Source organism: Gastrolobium bilobum, unplaced genomic scaffold (genome assembly GCF_033153095.1).
Source record: "Gastrolobium bilobum isolate Gb01-03AN ecotype WA unplaced genomic scaffold, APGP_CSIRO_Gbil_v1 utg43820, whole genome shotgun sequence".
NCBI classification, from domain to species: Eukaryota; Viridiplantae; Streptophyta; class Magnoliopsida; order Fabales; family Fabaceae; genus Gastrolobium; species Gastrolobium bilobum.
Genome location: NW_026896781.1, coordinates 8,256 through 26,860, shown reverse-complemented (window position 1 = coordinate 26,860; position 18,605 = coordinate 8,256). Strand labels below are relative to the sequence as shown.

Sequence of the window (18,605 nt, the reverse complement as noted above, 5' to 3'; positions counted from 1 at the left end):
TCATTAAAAATATTAATCTAGTTGTTCAAAAAAAATAAAAAAATAGCCCTACTTATGTGGACCAGGTCTCAAGGCCCATAAATGGCTTTAACTCACCAAACAACGGCTTTTTCCCCCTAACCCACAAAGCCCCTTGAATAAGTGGGTTAGGTTAGGATTTATCTGGGGCCCAAAACTATTTACCTCAAAACATAAACATTGAAAAAAATAAAAATTAGATTAAATTATAAATATATATTCTTACAATGGTAATCTTGATCTGAAAAGATCCATATCGCAGGGAAGAGAAGGAATGAAGAAGAGAATCAATCTCATTAAATTGGAAGAATGAATATATCAAAAGTACAATTAAAGGCAACATGACAGCTACTTATATCAGTAGCTTGTAACTAACCAACAGATGTATATCACTAGCTTGTAACTAACTAACAGACTTTTATGTAAACTAACTAACTGACTTAATCAGTAAACGGGTGAAGTAATGACACGTGTGGAACTTTGCATAGCTTCATTATTGATCTGTAACACCCCCCCACAAGCTGGACTGTGAATGTCTAGTAGGCCAAGTTTCTCCAATAGATGATTGAAAGCTGAAGGATGCAGAGCCTTGGTGAAGGTGTCCGCAACTTGTTACCAGTCAAGACAATGTCGTCGACATACACAAGGAGAGCTGTGAAATGTGACTCATGTTGACGAGTGAACAGGGAGAAATCAGCAGAGGATTGGACATATCCAATTGAAATTAAAGCTGTGGAGAGCTTGGAGTACCATTGTCTGCTAGCTTGCTTAAGCCCATATAAAGATTTTTCCAATTTACAAATTTTATTTGAATCAGAGCAGTGAATACCTGGGGGAAGATCCATGTATACTTCCTCATTTAAATCGCCATGAAGGAAGGCGTTATTCACATCCAATTGTTCCAGGTTCCATTCCATGGCTGCAGCAATTGAGAGAAGCAATCGGACTGTTGTAAGCTTAGCAACAGGACTAAAAGTATCTAGGTAATCAAGTCCCTCTGTTTGGGTGTATCCCTTGGCTACCAATCTAGCCTTATGTCGTTCTATGCTGCCATCTGCATGGTATTTAATTTTATACACCCACTTGCAACCAATCGTCCGTTTTCCAGGGGGCAATTCAATAAGAGACCAAGTGTGATTATGTTCAAGAGCAGCTATTTCATTTAGCATTGCTTTCCGCCAGCATTCGTGTTTGGAAGCTTGTGTGTAAGTGTTAGGTTCAACCTGTGTTGTGACACTAAGACAAAAGCTTTTGTATTTGGGAGAACAGGTATCATATTGAAGTACATCAGATAAGGGATAAGCAATATGGGTGGATGAAGTTGCATTACCTGAACGTGAAGATTGGTCAAGAGTTGTAGTTGACAGATTACAGTGATAATCATGCAGGTAAGATGGTTGTGATCTGTTTCTTTGTGGTCGTGTATGGACAGCCTCATTTGGTTGCTGTGTGACTATTGGATTTTCAGGATTATTGACTAGATTGTGATCTTGGATAGTTTGGATAAAGGGAGAGGAAGGGATAGGGTCAGAATAATCTAGATTCTGGAAATCATGAATGGTAGGCTGTGAAGTGTCATGTGAAATGCTATGAGTTTTAAAAGGAAAATGATTTTCAAAGAAATTAACATTTCTGGATATAAAAAGTTTTTGATTATTGATGTCAAGTAAAATATAACCTTTTGTTCCTTGCTGATATCCAAGGAAAACAGCCTTGGTGGCTCGAGGAGAGAATTTTAGGCGATAAGCTTTGAGAGTTGTTGCATAGCTTAAACAGCCAAAGACTTTGAGATGTAGAAATGAGGGAGGTTCTCCATGTAATTTCTGGTATGGTGTATCATGGTGAAGCAAAGGAGAGGACAACCTGTTAATGATATGAACAACGTGTGTAATGGCAAAAGACCAAAAGAGAAGTGGAACTTTGGATTGAAAAATAAGAGCTCTAGCAACATTCAAAATGTGTTGATGTTTTCTTTCAACTAAGCCATTTTGTTGAGGATTTTCAACACAACTCTTTTGATGCAAAATGCCTTTAGTGTGATAGAAATCTGTCATATCAAATTCAGGACCATTATCACTTCTAATGGATTTGACATTTGTGTTAAATTGGTTTTCAGCAAATATGATGAACTCTTTGAGTTTATTTCTAGTTTCAAATTTGTTTTTAAGGAGAAGAGTCCAGGTGTATCTTGAGAAGTCATCCACAATTGTTAAAAAATATTTATGTCCATGTATGGATGGCAGGGAATATGGTCCCCACAAATCAACATGTAAGAGTTGAAAAGTGGATTTGGTTTCATTGATGCTATGTGGATAAGGCAGATTATGTTGCTTAGCAAGATGACATATATCACAAGGTGAGATATCTTTACAAGAAATACAAGGAAATTTTATTGACATCTATTTTAAAATTGAATGAGAAACATGTCCTAATCTATGATGCCATATGGATGCATCATCTTTGGAAGATACATTAGAAACAGATTTATTTGCTGGAAATTGAGAAACAGGTGCAGTGGAACTATTGGGAGGAATTTTCTGGCTTGTACTCTGATGTCTGTATGATTGAGTCTTTAACACATATAATCCATCAATTACATCAGCTGAACCAATCATCATATTCGATGGTATCTGTTTAATAATGCAACAAGAAGTATGGAAGGTTAGATAACAGGAGAGATCATGAAGTAGTTTTGTGACCGAAATGAGATTAACTTTGAAAGTAGGAACATATAGAACATTGTAGAGAATAAGGGAATGAGAGATGTGTACTGTTCCTGAAAATTGGGCTAAGGATTAAGATCCATCAGGAAGAGAGATGAATATAGGCTTGATCTTTCTAAATTCAGAAAAATTAGAAAATATGAAACTGATATGGTCAGTGGCTCCAGTGTCAAGAAGCCATCTGCCTGATGAGTTACCTGTTGAGTCTGCATTTAGAGCCGTGGTCTGAATCATATTGGTTGAGGAAATTGGTGTTTCTGGCATTATGGAATTCTGATGATTGAAAGCATTCAAGAGACTGTCATACTCCTCTTGAGATATGGTCACATTTGCTTCTTGAACTTCTTGATTTTGCATAGCTTCATTACTGTCATCTTGTGAAGAAAAATTTGCAGCATTCCTTGATTGGAAGTTCGGTGGGAATCCATGCTTTTTGTAACAAGTATCAACAGTGTGGTTAGTTCTCCCACAGTGAGTGCATAATTTGGTGTTGTTCCCACGCCCTCTTCCAAATATGTTGGTGTTTGCATGTCCTCTTCCTCTGCCATAAACTCCTCTGTGAGTATTATCAGTAAAATTATGAAATCTTGGGTTATCAGTGGAGCTGTGGAATCTTGGATTATCAGTGGAACTGTGGAATCTTGGATTATTTGTGGAACTGTGAAATATTCTTGGATCATTTCCAAGTTGATTCGGATTTGACTCACATTGAATTTGTCTTTCTTGTTGAGCCACTAAAGAAAAAACAGTATTGATATCTGGCAATGGCTTCTTCATCATTACTTGGGATCTTACATGACCATATTGATCATTAAGTCCTTTCAAGAATCTCACTGTGCGATCACAGTCTCTATACTCACGCATCAAAGGGTATCCATTGCAGGAACACCTCAAAGCACAACTACATGTTGGCAAAGGCTTCAAGTTGTCCAACTCATCCCACATGATCTTCATATTGGTAAAATAATCAGTAACAGAAAACTGACCTTGATGCATATGATAGACTTGTTCTTGGATATCAGAAATTCTAAAAATATCTGAATGTGAGAACCGAGCCTTGAGATCAGCCCAGGCTTCACATGCTTGATTGATCCAAAGAATTGACTTGGCTATAGAATTGTTGATTGATCGATGAATCCAAGAAAGTACTATGGTATTACATCTTTCCCATGCTTGGAAAGTAGGATCAATATTTGCTGGTTTCACAATTGTTCCATCGATAAATCCAAGTTTACTTTTGGATAGGAGAGCCATACTCATTGATCTGGCCCAAGAGTGATAATTTGTGGGATCAAGAGGTGGTGTAACAAGGATTAAAGCAGGGCTTTCATTTGGATGTAAAAAGAAAGGGTTACTGGGATTTGTGTGGAAATCTGGGAGATTAGCCATTGAAAAAAAAATGGCTTAAGCAAGAAAAGAAGAAAGAGAAGAAAGGTATACAGAGTTTGCAGTAGCGGAAACTTGGTTGGTTACCAGAGCCTCTTGCTCTGATACCATCTTACAATGGTAATCTTGATCTGAAAAGATCCATATCGCAGGGAAGAGAAGGAATGAAGAAGAGAATCAATCTCATTAAATTGGAAGAATGAATATATCAAAAGTACAATTAAAGGCAACATGACAACTACTTATATCAGTAGCTTGTAACTAACCAACAGATGTATATCACTAGCGTGTAACTAACTAACAGACTTTTATGTAAACTAACTAACTGACTTAATCAGTAAACGGGTGAAGTAATGACACGTGTGGAACTTTGCATAGCTTCATTATTGATCTGTAACATATATGAATATAAACATAAACAAAATATTTAATTTTAATGAATATATAATTAATAAAATTATTTTTATAAAATAAATTATATCAAACATACACTTGATTAATTGCATGGAAATTAAATTAATAGTATCACATAAACAAAATAAGATGATTTTTCGAGTATAGTATACAAAAAAATTATGAGAGATATATTTTAGAGACTAAAACTATAATTACTCTTTGTACAAAAATAATAATATAAAAATATGATTACGCTTGAAATAACCATGAATAATTAGTTTAATTATATCATTATTGGATTAAGAAAATAACGGACCACATTAATTAGAACTCACCTATAAACAGAAATGTATATATATTGGGAGTTAATCTATGAATCACAATATTTATGTCTAGAATATTGCACATATTCAACTTTACAAATCCGCGAGTGTAAAAAACAAGTAATAGAATAATGCAAATTTCTTGCTTATATAATAAATTTTATACTTATAAATATAATTTTTTAATCAAACTCTATCTTTTTTTGAAAAATAAGTGAATACTAAAAAATAAGTACATATGACATTTTTCAAATATTAAAAAGTTAATTTAGCTGTTATCAAAAAAAAAAAAAAGTTAATTTAGCAAAATTTTCAATCCATTAAAGGAAACATTTAATACATGGATTTTAAATTATGAACAAGCCATTGTGGTGTGTACAATATATCTTTATAACAGAAACGTCACATTTCAAGCTCAACACAATTTTTCATATTAAAATTTAATTAATTGCACCTTATTTTAATCCTCATAACGTGAATTAAATTTGAATACCACAACACAAGTTGTTAAGACCCACAGATTAGCCTTAACCTATGAAACTTTATGGGGCTTTGGTTATTTAGGACTTTTGGTCCTATGGACTTTTAGTCCTGGCCCACATAGACTATGGCCTGATGAGATTAGCTAACTTATTTTGGCATTTTTATATTCACCCTCTATGGCAAGACAAAAAAATAAAAGGGTCTATGTTTTCTTATGTTACATGAAAACATGAAATAACAAAAGTAGAGACAAATTACATGTGGGTCCCACATTTTATATTAGAAAAGAAAAAAATAATTAATTGGCACGGAAAACGAATTAGTGTAGGAAAATTTTTTGCTCTCCTATTGCATAAGAGTATGATTCCCCAAAATAAAAATTTCTCCATGTTTCACCTTGAAAAAAGAAAAAAGAAATTCACCTTTTACCATTCTTGATTTGTCGCTTGCATACCAATATATACCATGATAGATCCACTCAGAAAATGATCATACCAAATATGCTGGATATAATTCATACTTTACATTCAGATAACAATTCATGTTGGCAGGATGCAATAAAAGCCAATAGGGGTCCACTTCTATGATGAGCGGGCAGGAAAATCGCAGAGACTTGATGATGTTGTAGGCCCACATTTATTTTATTTCTTTTTTTTAAAGTTTAAACATGTGTTCATAAATAACTGTTATTGTTTAGAGTTTCTAAGTCTATTTATATTCTCATTATAATTGTTGTAATGAGTGTGACGAGGAGGATATAGTTAATATTGCTGGAAATTTTGTATCTCTATTTTTTTTTCTTCTCTCTTTACTATTTTGTGTTCGCAAGTGCGTTTTGTTTTCTGTCCCAACAAAATAGCACGACTCTTACTTTTTATGTCATATGCAAGGTTGTCAAACTCGCAATTTTACGTAAAATCGTGAGGGGATAGTAAAATCGTAAATCGTAAAATCGCCACGAATCGTAAGTTTTTACTTTTAAAAATATATAATAAATATAATAATATCCAACTAACATTATAAATAAAAAGACACAAACTCATAACAAAAAATTTAGAGACTAAGTGCTTAGAGTACAAAGTTCATCAAATTCTCAAAGTTAGCATCGTCGTCGTCATCTCCCACGGCAACTTGTACTTGTTCTTCAACCATTTCTTCTACTTCCAAGTTTACAACCATGTTTTCTCCACTTTGGATTCCCACCATGTTTTCTTCAATTTGAGTTTCTAAATCCAAGTTTTCCTCTTGTTCTTCATCCAAACCCAAGTCTCCTTCCATGTTAGTTTCATTTTCATCTTCAACAACCCAATCTTCATCCGATGGAAGATCCTCAAGATCATGGATAAGAGGTTTTCTATTATTTTTCTTCTTGCCAATTTTCTATTAACCATCACAAAAACAACATCATTCAATTTTTTCGTGGTCAGTCGGTTTCTTCTCTTTATGTGAACCTAAACAAATAAAAAGCAATTATTATAAAATTCTAATTTTTAAATTAACATGCATTTCAGAATTTAAAAATTCAGTATTTGTAAGATCTTACCCTTTCAAAGGCACTCCAATTACGCTCGCATGCAGAAGAGCTACATGTTAAGCCTAATATACGAATAGCCGCTCTTTGAAGCTCCGGATTTTCATCTCCATAAGAATCCCACATTGTGCTGGACTTTTATTGTACACTGAAATCTTGGCTGCCTTGCAACCCATAAAGTTTTTCCTACACTTAAAATCTTCTAGTTGAGAATCCATCAATTCAAGTCCATTCTCAATCCCCAAAACCTTATCCAAAGCATCATATAATCCTCTTTTCAATTGAAGTGTTGATTTAAAATTAGGACCATAATGAATTTGTGGGTTTAGGTAGTATCCAGCACAATGCAATGGTCCACTAAATGCTTGTCCTACCTTGCGTCAATAATATTCCATAAAGGCATATAACTGAAAAATAAAAAATATGTTGTATGTTTAGAAATATAATCTAAAAGAAATAAATTCAATTCAAAGTAAACTTCATAATTTACCTATTCTCAACACCTTTGAAGACGTTTTTAATTTCCTCTTTAGCTTTCCCTATTTCTCCATAAAGAAATCCCATAGCTGGCTCCTCAGAATCAACCAACCTCAACACTTTGAACAACGGATAAGCACCCTTTATACAAAATAAAACATTTTTCCAAAAGAGACTATCATCAACCAAACTTGCAATAAGTTTTCCCTCATTTGACTTTGAGTATTTGCTAGCCTTCCATTCATCTGAGAGGAAAACCCTCTTTACAGCACTACTATTCTCATAGAGGCACCCCAAAGTTAAATACGATGTAGCAAAACGAGTGGCGCTCGGTCTTATCAAATCTTTTCCTTTGGTGGCCTTTTTTAAGAGAGAAATGAGAAAAGTCCTTCCATATATGTATGTTGTAATCTTTTTGCCCTTTGGAATTGTTTCACGGTGAACCGCTATATGCTTCTCAAAATCTTCTAACATCAAGTCAATGGTATGTGCTGCACAATGAGTCCAAAACAGCCTCTTTCTTTTCTGCATTAATAGCTCTCCAGCGCGTTTGTAATTGGCTGCATTGTCAGTCACAATTTGCACAACATTATCTTCTCCAACATCTTCAATAACATCATCAATCATTTGAAAAAGATTTTCAGCAGTTTGGGACATGTGAGAAGCATCAATAGACTTAATAAAAACAGTTCCCATCGTGTTGTTCACTAAAAAATTTATGATAGTTCTTCTTCTTTGATCTGTCCACCCATCCGTCATTATATTGCATCCCACCTTTTCTCAATGACGTTTATGCTCTTCTATCAGCTCCTTGGTCAATGCATATTTTTTATTCAAAAGCTTCACTCTAATGTCATGATAAGATGGTGGATCATAACCCACACCATATCTTTCAATTGAGTCACACATCTTACGGAACTCATCACTTTTTATCACATTGAATGGTATAGCATTGGCATAAAAAAAATCAGCAACATCATCATCAACATCAAGTTTCAAATTTTTCTTGAACATATTGTTGATAGTGGATTGAACACTTCCCTTTCCCCTTTTCTTGAAAAAATTTGTAGAACCCACTTCCACTTCCTTTGTTTTTGTTCTTTTTTCACATTGACCCTCCTCCTCATCATCACTTTCAACTATCATTGATTTCTTCAAAAATCTCTCTTGGAGTGATGCTACATTTTCAAACATCTCTTTCTTTACTTCATCGGGCACCGATGGACAAGCTTCAACATCCTTTTTGGTACCGGCTAAATGATGCTTAAATCGATAAACTCCTCCACTTACTTTCTTTGGACAATATTTGCATTGGATTTTTGTTCCCAATTCATTTAATGGCATGCCATATTTCCACCCTATATCACTCCGATTTCCAGGAGCATTTTTAGCCTTTTGTTTCCTAGTAATAGGAGCAGACACAACACTAGCTGAACTACTAACACCGGCAGCACCACTTGAAGCCATTAACTGATAATTTGATGAAAAAAATATCATTCAAGCAAAACAAAAAAAAAACAGCACCAACAGTCCAACACCACCATGAATCAATAACATTAACATCAAAAGAAAGTCCAAGCAATTACAATAGCAAAAGAGAAAAAACAGCACCATGTCAAAATGATAAAAAACAGAACCATGCCACTACCACCATTACTAATAGCAAAAGAGAAATAACAAGATAAAAAAACAGAACCACGCCACATAAAAAAAACAGCACCTCCACCGCTCCACGGCACCACCACGGTGCTCAAGTCGCCGGTCGGGTCGTCGGTCTTCAGCCGTTGCAGGTGGCAGTGTCGTGCGATGGTGGGGAAGGAAGATGATTGTTTGCCCTTTCTCTTGCAAACGCGCGATGGGAATTTGGGGATTAGGGTTTATTTTTGATAGAAAATAGCTATTGAGTAAACTGGGTTGGGCCAAATCGATTTTTTGTCCAATTTTTTTTTTTGCCATCACTGCCCATGAATCGCTAACTCGTCCCAAATCGTACGAGTTTGCGATTTTGCACAGTAGAATCGCGATTTTAACGAGTTTACTCAGAATTTCGATTTTACTACCGATTTAACTCGCCAAACAAAGTAAACTCGTAAAATCGTACGATTTTACGAGTTAACTCGCGATTTTGATAACCATGGTCACATGTCATTGCTCTTGTTGATTTTTTTTGGATTACAGATGAAAAGGAAACAGCAGAAAAATAATTAACCATAAATGATTCTGGGCTCATAGAAGCCCTGCAGGTCCTTTAGTAGCACCTCTTTGCATTCAGCAGGGGGAGTCTCAAACCAACCAGTCTCCCAGGCCAATGAGCTTGACATGAGAAGCCATCCAATCTGTCATTTTATTGCCCTCTCTGTGGACATGAGACACTTCAACTCTCCAGGTTCTCCTAATCAAAATTGTAATCTCCTTAATCAGATGATAGAAAGGATTATTAGTGGGAGAAGCCATTGTGATACGAAGATGGGAAGAAGATTGAAGAGTGCTCCTTCGTGGGTCAAGGATTTTACCACCATGTAATAAGTCACTCATAGGATTAGAACATTGGTTACTGATATTGGTATCTAAAGTAGGAAGTTAGTTGTGCAAGTGGTGAGGTGGTTAGGTAGTTAGGAAGAGGTGGCAAATTCTGTTAGTAGCAAGTGGTTGTATAAAATAACAACACCTGTACAAACGTGTCATTCATTGAATAATATTGAGAACTGTTCTATTCCTTGTGTCTTTTCTTCCTTAAAGGTTTTGCACCCTTAACATTAGTGCTTTCACTCTTTTGAAACTCAGTTTGCAACATGCGGCTTCAAGAGGTGGCGGAGGAGTTGGGGTCCTTCCAACAGCGGGTAGATCGAACCTTAGAGAAGATCCAACAAAGGTTCACGGATCATCAAAACCAATTCCTGACCATCAATACCTAGCTTCAACAAATACATGCAGTGATCGTTGGAGGAGAAAATCGAACGGGGGAGCATGCATAACCGCGAGTTAATCCAGGATCTTCGAGTAATGACAACGTTGGAATGGTGCATTCAAGGTATGATCCGAGTGACCCACGTAACATCATGAAGTCGATCAAAATGGAGTTGCCTTCGTTTATGGGTACAGATCCTGTTGGCTGGATTTTCAGAACAGAGCTGTATTTTGGGTTACAACAAATACCAGAGTCCCTTAAGGTTCGATTAGCTGGAATGAAAATGGAGGGAATGGCTGGACCGTGGTTTTAATGGCTATTCAGTGGAGGTACCATCCAATCGTGGGAGGAATTGTAGAATACAGTGAAGCAACGCTTTGGAGGTACAGCTTATACTGACTTGCGTGGGGTTTTGTCCAAACTATCTCAAGTGGGAGCCCTTAATGAATACATTCGAGACTTTGAAGCTTTGATCAATCAAGTGTCATATTTCTCAGATGAGGTTATTAATGTCTTTTTTGTTTCTGGTTTACAACCAGACTTAAAAAGGGCCATTCAACTTCATAAACCAACCTCTCTTCATCAGGCTATGCAATTAGCCATGACTTATGAGGCTCATCTTGCTGAGTTAAGAGGTTCCTTTACTTTTTATAATAAGAAGTATACTCCAAAACCAATTTCAATCGTGGAGCAGTACAATTCTACCAATAATCAGGTGAAACCAGTGCCGCCCAATTTACCAGCCTTACCTTCTAATGTGCCTGTCAGGAGGGTGTCACAAGAATATTTGCAGAAACGAAGAGATATGGGTCTTTGCTACACTTGTGATGAGAAATGGACTTACATACATCGTTGCAAAGTTAAGATGATGATGTTGGTGGGAGATTATGATGATGAGGATACAGATATGGAGGAACAGATTGTTTGGCAGCCATAACAAGGTCAACAAGAATCTCAGGATGCAGCTCTGCACTCAATGGGAAGTGAATTGAATCCACGAGCCTTGTAGTTCCAAATTTATGTTAGAAAAAGGTCAGTATCCATCCTTATTGATTCAAGTAGCACTCATAATTTTGTTCAGGAAAATATTGCTGAAGAATTGGGCTTGCCTATGATCAAGGTTCCTAGAATGAGGGTCTTTTTGGGCAATGGAGAATTCTTAAATTGTGAGAGGAAGTGCCCATCAGTTTCCTTGAATATAAAAGGTCAGGTCTTTGTAGTGGATTTATGGGTGATTGAACTAACCAATCTTGGAATTATACTGGGAATTTTGTGGCTTAGTTCCTTGGGCAGGGTGATACATGACTATAGTGAGATGTCCATGGAGTTTGTTTGGAATCAAAAGAGAGTTATTTTATCGGGTGAAAAAAAGAAAGAGGAGCTAAAGATGTCAAAGGGGGCATGTTCTGCACTAGCAACAACAATTGTACCTGCTAATTCTCCAGAGAATCAGTTACCCGAGCTGCTACTAATTAAGGATCAAATTCCTTATGATGTATGGAACATTTTGGTGCAATACCAATATGTTTTCCAACTGCCACATGGCCTTCCTCCTTCAAGAGCTTTTGACCATGCTTTTCATCTGGTTGAAGGAGCTAAACCAGTTAGTGTGAAACCTTATAGGTATGCTCATCACCAGAAGAATGAGATTAAGAAGCAAGTAGCTGAACTTTTAGCTTCGGGGTTCATAAAGGCAAGCCACAACCCATTTTCTTCTCCTGTGTTATTGGTGAGAAAACAAGACCACTCTTGGAGGATATGCATTGATTATAGGGCACTGAACAATATAACTATCAAGGATCGTTTCCCAATTCCCACCATTGATGAGCGCTTAGATGGATTGAAGGGGGCTGAAATTTTTTCTAAATTGGATTTGAGGAGTGGTTATCACCAAATCATATTAGTTCCTCATGATACCCCTAAAACTGCATTCAGAACCCATGAAGGGCATTATGAGTTCTTGGTGCTACCATTTGGGCTAAACAATGCACCCTCAACCTTTCAATCTGCTATGAATCAAATGTTCAAACCTTATTTGAGGAAGTTCATCATAGTCTTCTTTGATGACATTCTGATTTATAATGCTTCTCTTGTGGACCATTTGGGGCATCTACAGCTGACACTAGAATGTTTAAAGCAAAATCAGTTTGTGGTTAAATTGAGCAAGTGTGGTTTTGCATTATCTGAGATTGATTATTTAGGCCACATAGTCTCTAAAGGAGGGGTGAAGGTAGATCCTAAAAAGATTTCAGCCATGCTACTTTGGCCCCAACCAAAGAATGTCAAACAATTAAGAGGATTCATTGGCCTCACAGGTTATTATAGGAGGTTTATAAGGCAGTATGCAGCCTTAACAGCTCCTTTGACTGATCTTTTAAGAGCTGACTCCTTTGTATGGGATGAAGGAGCTTCTAAAGCTTTCAGAATTTTGAAGGAAGCTATGTCCTCAACCCCAGTTTTGGCACTACCTGATTTTTCCTTACCATTTATCATTGGAACAGATGCATCATCAACTGGAATTGGAGCTGTGTTACTTCAACAGAAGAAGCCAATTGCTTACTTTAGCAAAAAGCTTGGAGTAAGGATGAGGTTAGCTTCCACCTATGTAAGGGAATTATATGCAGTGACTGAAGCTGTAAAAAAATGGAGGCACTACTTGTTGGGATCCAAGTTTGTAATTAAAACTGATCATAGAAGTCTAAAGGAGCTATTATCCCAAACAATCCAAACACTAGAGCAGCAAAAGTATGTGTGCAAATTGATGGGGTATGATTTTACAATAGAATATAAACCTGGAGTCTCTAACATTGTAGCAGATTCTTTGTCAAGAACAGATGAAGTGGAAGAAATTACAGGTAGTTCTTTATCCTTAGTTTCTCAAGTGAGTTTTGATATTGTCAATCAGATTAGGGATGAAAATAGCTCTGATTCTGAGTTATTAGCATTGCATTTGAGGATAAAAAATGGGGATCACACTGACCCTAACATTACAGTGAAGAAAGGAATTTTGTTCCATAAACATCGATTTTTGTGTCTAAGTCAAAACTGAGCCAGGTATTGATTAATGAGGCTCATGCAACACCTCTTGGGGGACATGCTGACATTACCAGAACCCTGCTTAGATTATCTGCATCTTTTTATTGGACCAATATGAGGAATGATGTAACTACTTTTGTGAAGCAATGTTCAGTATGTCAGCTAATCAAGACAACTACCACACATCCTTTTGGACTGTTACATCCCCTACCTATACCAGAAGGAGTATTTGAAGACTTGAGCATGGACTTTATCACAGGGTTGCCACCTTCCAGGGGATTTTCAGTAATTTTAGTGGTTGTGGATCGTCTAACCAAGTTTGCACACTTTGGAGCATTAGCCAATCCATATACAGCAGCCAAGGTAGCTACCTTATTCTGTGATATGGTTGTTAAACTACATGGTTTCCCCAAGACCATAGTTTCAGATAGAAATAGCATCTTCATCAGTCAATTCTGGTCCTTATTATTCAAACATAGTGGAACTACCCTTAGGACAAGCACTTCATACCATCTCCAATTTGATGGCCAAACTGAGGTCACTAACAGATATTTGGAGCAGTACATCAGAGCCTTCTGCCATGAAGAGAGTAATAGATGGTCTTTTAATCTAAGTTGGGCAGAGCTGCATTACAACACTGTTGTGCATTCTTCAATTGGGATGAGTCCATTCCAAGCTCTATATGGGAAGCTACCAACCATGATTTCTCACTACCCTCAAGGATCAGTCAGGGTGGAAGCTGTAGATGTCACATTGTCTCATAGAAATGACTTGTTGGTCAGGTTGAAAAAGAATTTGCAAGGGGCTCAAAATCGGATGAAGATTCAAGCTGATAGACACCGAACAGATATTTCCTTGAAGGTAGGTGATTTAGTTTTGGTGAAACTTCAACCATATCGACAGATTTCATTTGCCAAAAGATCTAATCAGAAATTGGCCAAGAGATATTTTGGCCTTTTCCCTATTACTCGAGTTCTGAGCCCAGTCTCCTATCAGCTACAATTACCAGATGGTTGTAAGATCCATCCTTCCTTCCATGTTTCTGTTTTGAAGCCCTTTAATTTAGAGGAGATCATAAGGACTTGCTTCCTACTTTTCCAGAATTGAGTCATGGTAACTCCCCAGTATAGCAACCAGTAGCTGTTCTGATGTCTCGTTCCATCAGCAACAAAGCAGGAAACCATAAACAATGGTTGGTTCAATGGTCGAATGCTCTACCAGAAGATGCTACCTGGGAAGATGAATCTGATTTGCAGGCACAATATCAGGAATTGAACCTTGAGGACAAGGTTCCTTTACAATAAGGGGCAAATGATACGAAGATGGGAAGAAGATTGAAGGGTGCTCCTTCGTGGGTCAAGGATTTTACCACCATGTAATAAGTCATTCATAGGATTAGAACATTGGTTACTGATATTGGTATGTAAAGTAAGAAGTTAGTTGTGCAAGTGGTGAGGTGGCTAGGTAGTTAGGATGAGGTGGCAAATTCTATTAGTAGCAAGTGGTTGTATAAAAGAACAACACATGTGCAAACGTGTCATTCATTGAATAATATTGAGAACTGTTCTATTCCTTGTGTCTCTTCTTCCTTAAGGGTTCTGCACATTGCTCTTGTTGATAATCCCTTATATTATAGAATTCCTTTCCTTTGAGTCATTTTTTGGCGCTTGAGTTAAGGACGTATATCCAAACTTTTTTTACTGGTTACTTGTCCATATAATGTTGATAAATAAATAAAAGTAAACATAGTAATATATATGGGAAATATGCTTTTTATTGCTGCTAATTTTTTTTTTGTTACTGATTATAATTATGTATTTTGAGAAGTACATAGTTGTAACTCTTCTCAAATTGTTGGTTGACGTGGAAAGGAAAAAAAACAATTTTCATATCATAACTATATATTCCTGGGAATACATAATTATAATCGGTGGCAGAAGAAGTTTTTTTTTTTTTTTTTTTAGAACAATCGGAGAAAATATGGACCATATTATATATATATATATATATATATATATATATATATAAAAGATAAAACACTCCTTCTGCGATGGTAGATGAGTTTTTTTGCAGCCATAGACTCAACAATATTTGTACCATGTTATTTTTATTTTATTTTTTCAAAAAAACTTGGTGGAACCCATAGTTGTTTCTGTCTGCGGGAAAATCTGAACCTCTGCGGCAACAACAGAGTTATAAAACCCATATATATATATATATATATATATATATATATATATAAAAGAAATGAATAGAACTATAAAACACCTAACTCTGAATAATTTAAAGAATTAATTTATATTATGATATAACAGCCAACAATGAAAACACATGGACACTGGTATGCAATGGAAGTACACCACGGCAAACACACAGAGCAATGAGGGAGGACAGGAGGCACTGTATCTGGCATTGATCAGTTTATGTCAGGACTTGGGGCAGAAGGTGTCACAGATCCTCTTGGAAGCAATGCTGAAAGCGTCTCGAGTCTTTTAATTTGGTATGCTCCAATTTCTATCTCGGTTGTTCTGGACCTTCCTGTAACTTTCACGTGATAAAGTTGCCTTCCTTGTGTCAATGAAGTTTCCATGAGAGAAAGAACCACAAACACAAACAGTAGGAAACACACAAACCTTTTGATTTCGTGCCTGTAATAATATGCCATTATCATTGTGTAATTGTGGCTATTGCTTTTTGGCATGCTAAGTGAATTGTTTATATAATGAAGCTAGCTAGCAAACAAAGTTGACCATCCATAAAAGTTGTGTCCGCCGGCTTTGTAAACTGGGATTCCGTCCAGCTAATATTTTGCATGTTCTACTCGCCGCCGGCACATGATTCATCCGCAGCTATGATATGCTTCAAAGTCAATTATATAATTATTACAGTTGAATAATTCTCATTCTGCAGGCTTTGCCATTTGTTTGATTTAAATTTTGAAGTAAGATCATTGAGTTCCTTATAATTAATTTCTTTCTTTGATTATTTTGGTTTATACTAGAACCCATTTTATATCATCGAGATGCTTGACTACTAGCAATAGCATAGTTTATATCAGTTCTACGATCAAATCTCACTTGGAAGATCGTATGTCACATCTCAGTTCTGATAATTCATGTCATGTCCTAGGAACCACTTTGGAAGCATTGTCCCCTCTATCATGGAAACTACCAAATTTCTTGTCCATGCAAGGCAAATAATAAGTCATGGTGGGATAAAAAATTCTCTAAAGTAGCTTCACATTTTTTATTTGAATCAGAGTTTGCGTAAGGTCAGTCTGGCCACACTAGACGACAAGAGCATTTTTTTTATGTTCCGGGACTATAATTGATTGGGTGGTCCTTTTGTGAAAATAGAGAAGATAAAAGAAAAAAAAGAAAAAAATAACATGATTAAAAAGAGAAAAAATTGATCTTATGAGAGAGAGTATTGAGTTTTAGATGTCCGGAACATTAAAAATATATTTCCGTAGACGACATCATCAAACATTTCGAGTTACATTCCTCGTCAACAAAACATCTTACGTTTACTTCTCTTGCACACAATTATCTCAATGATAGTACCATCTGTTCTGCTTAAAAGAGGCTTTCATATTTTAAATGCTTATAATAATGTTCTCATTTAGATGCCACTTAATAATTTAGATATTTAATAATACTTTTACTTCATATTTTCAAATAAAAAATAAATATTAATACATATTATTAATCTGAATAAATTAATTGTTAAAATTAACTATTTATTCAATTTAGCCATTTTATTAAATAATTAAACTGAACTCAAGTTTAGCGAGCGCAGCATATATTATATTGGAAATGGACCCTCTCATGTGCCAAAAAAAACATGATATGATCATGTGGGAAGATCACAACCATACAAAGGTAAATCAACGGTTATGATTTCGTAACTATCTATTTTATCATTTTTTCTCTCTTCTCCTTTTTGACCATTGATCCATCTTTGTATGGTTATGATTTTTCACATGACATGGTCATGTGAATTTTCACATGAGAGGATCCAGATCGTATTATATTAGGGTTTTATAAGAGTTATGTTGTAGGAAAAGTGGTCATGTTATGTTATAGAGATTCGTTTTGCATGCCGTAGTTTTTTTTTTCTTTTACTCTAAAAAATGCGGGTCCCACAAGATGTTGTGTGTGTAGGAAACTTTTTCTTGTCATTTTAAATGATGAACGCAAATCCCATTATATTAAAAGTACAAGCTTAGCTAGCTATGTATTTAATAAAAAGAAAAATTGTGTATCATTTTAAAGTACACAAAGTTATGTCATTTTAAGTGAGAGAAAGAGAGAGATTATGGGAGAGAGAGTGAGGGGGAAATTTTAAAAGTGTGGATTTCACCTCTTTGTGAGAGTGAAAAGATACAAGGTATGTCATTTAAAATGACATACCTTTTTCCTTTAATAAAATGGGTAACTGCCATTTGATATACAGATATGGGTATAAATGAAATAGGACGAGCTAATTTTTGACTTAAATAAGTTAAATTTATGTAAAATATTTAAGTCTAATATAGTCTATTAACCTTTGGCATAAACTATATTATAAATTAGGCTTGATTTATATATATTTTAAATACACAAGACCTGAACTAAATCTGTATAAACCTATTAGACATTTAAAAATTAAAAAAATTATTTTTATTATTTGAAATTATTTAAGCAATAATTTTATTTAAAATAAATAATATGATATTACTCTCCCTAGAGAGTTATAAAAAAAACCTATAACCTGTATTTAAAAAAAAAAATTATAGACAAATTTTTTCTATTTTACTAAATATTATATATCATGTCTAAACCTGATGTAAATTAAGTTATAAACTCCTAATAAACTGATTGACCCATTTGCATCCCTATGTACGAATTCTACCTTTAAACCCACTTATTAAAATTTCTCCTTTCATCCACACATTTAATACACTGTTGGAATTGGAACAAGTAGCAAGCGCCAAACCACAAATAACGAACAATTACGAGAAGATCGGCTCGAATCGGTTCGGTTTATACGTGTGTAATAAAAAATAATTTTTTATTAAATAATTTTTTAATATTTTGTCCAAAAATGTATCCGTTGTTTCCCTCCAAAAATTTGAACCCAAACATTTCTATCCGCCGGTTTTTTGAGCAACTGTGAACCGAACCGGTTCTTCCTTTTTCACGATCATCCCTTATAAGTACAAGATTCAGCAAAGAGCCTAGTAGCTTAATGATTATGTATAGCAACAATCCAGAATTTTTGCTGCTGAATTCTTGCTTACAATCCAGTGTTAACAAGGATTGACTACAAAATTGGCAAATAAA

At 35.5% G+C, this 18,605-nt stretch overlaps 1 protein-coding gene across 1 annotated transcript; it reads right to left on the bottom strand.

Moving 5' to 3' along the window:
• Nucleotides 1-6,397: 6,397 nt before the first annotated feature.
• LOC133301963 (uncharacterized) lies at nucleotides 6,398-8,033 on the bottom strand. The gene is made up of 4 exons (XM_061501675.1): nucleotides 7,351-8,033; nucleotides 7,235-7,267; nucleotides 6,935-7,133; nucleotides 6,398-6,709 (listed from the first exon to the last, which is right to left on the bottom strand). Exons 1-4 carry the CDS (start codon nucleotides 8,031-8,033, stop codon nucleotides 6,398-6,400), a joined length of 1,227 nt encoding a protein of 408 aa, XP_061357659.1.
• Nucleotides 8,034-18,605: the final 10,572 nt, after the last annotated feature.

Bases quoted from the DNA above. Each gene is read 5' to 3' on its own strand.
- LOC133301963 (XM_061501675.1), bottom strand. From the start codon at position 8,033: ATGGGAACTGTTTTTATTAAGTCTATTGATGCTTCTCACATGTCCCAA. The intron at 7,134-7,234 runs GTAGGACAAGCA...TCAATTGAAAAG, and splicing joins TGGAATATTATTGACGCAAG to AGGATTATATGATGCTTTGG. The intron at 6,710-6,934 runs GTATATTAGGCT...GATGGTTAATAG, and splicing joins GCTTCAAAGAGCGGCTATTC to AAAATTGGCAAGAAGAAAAA.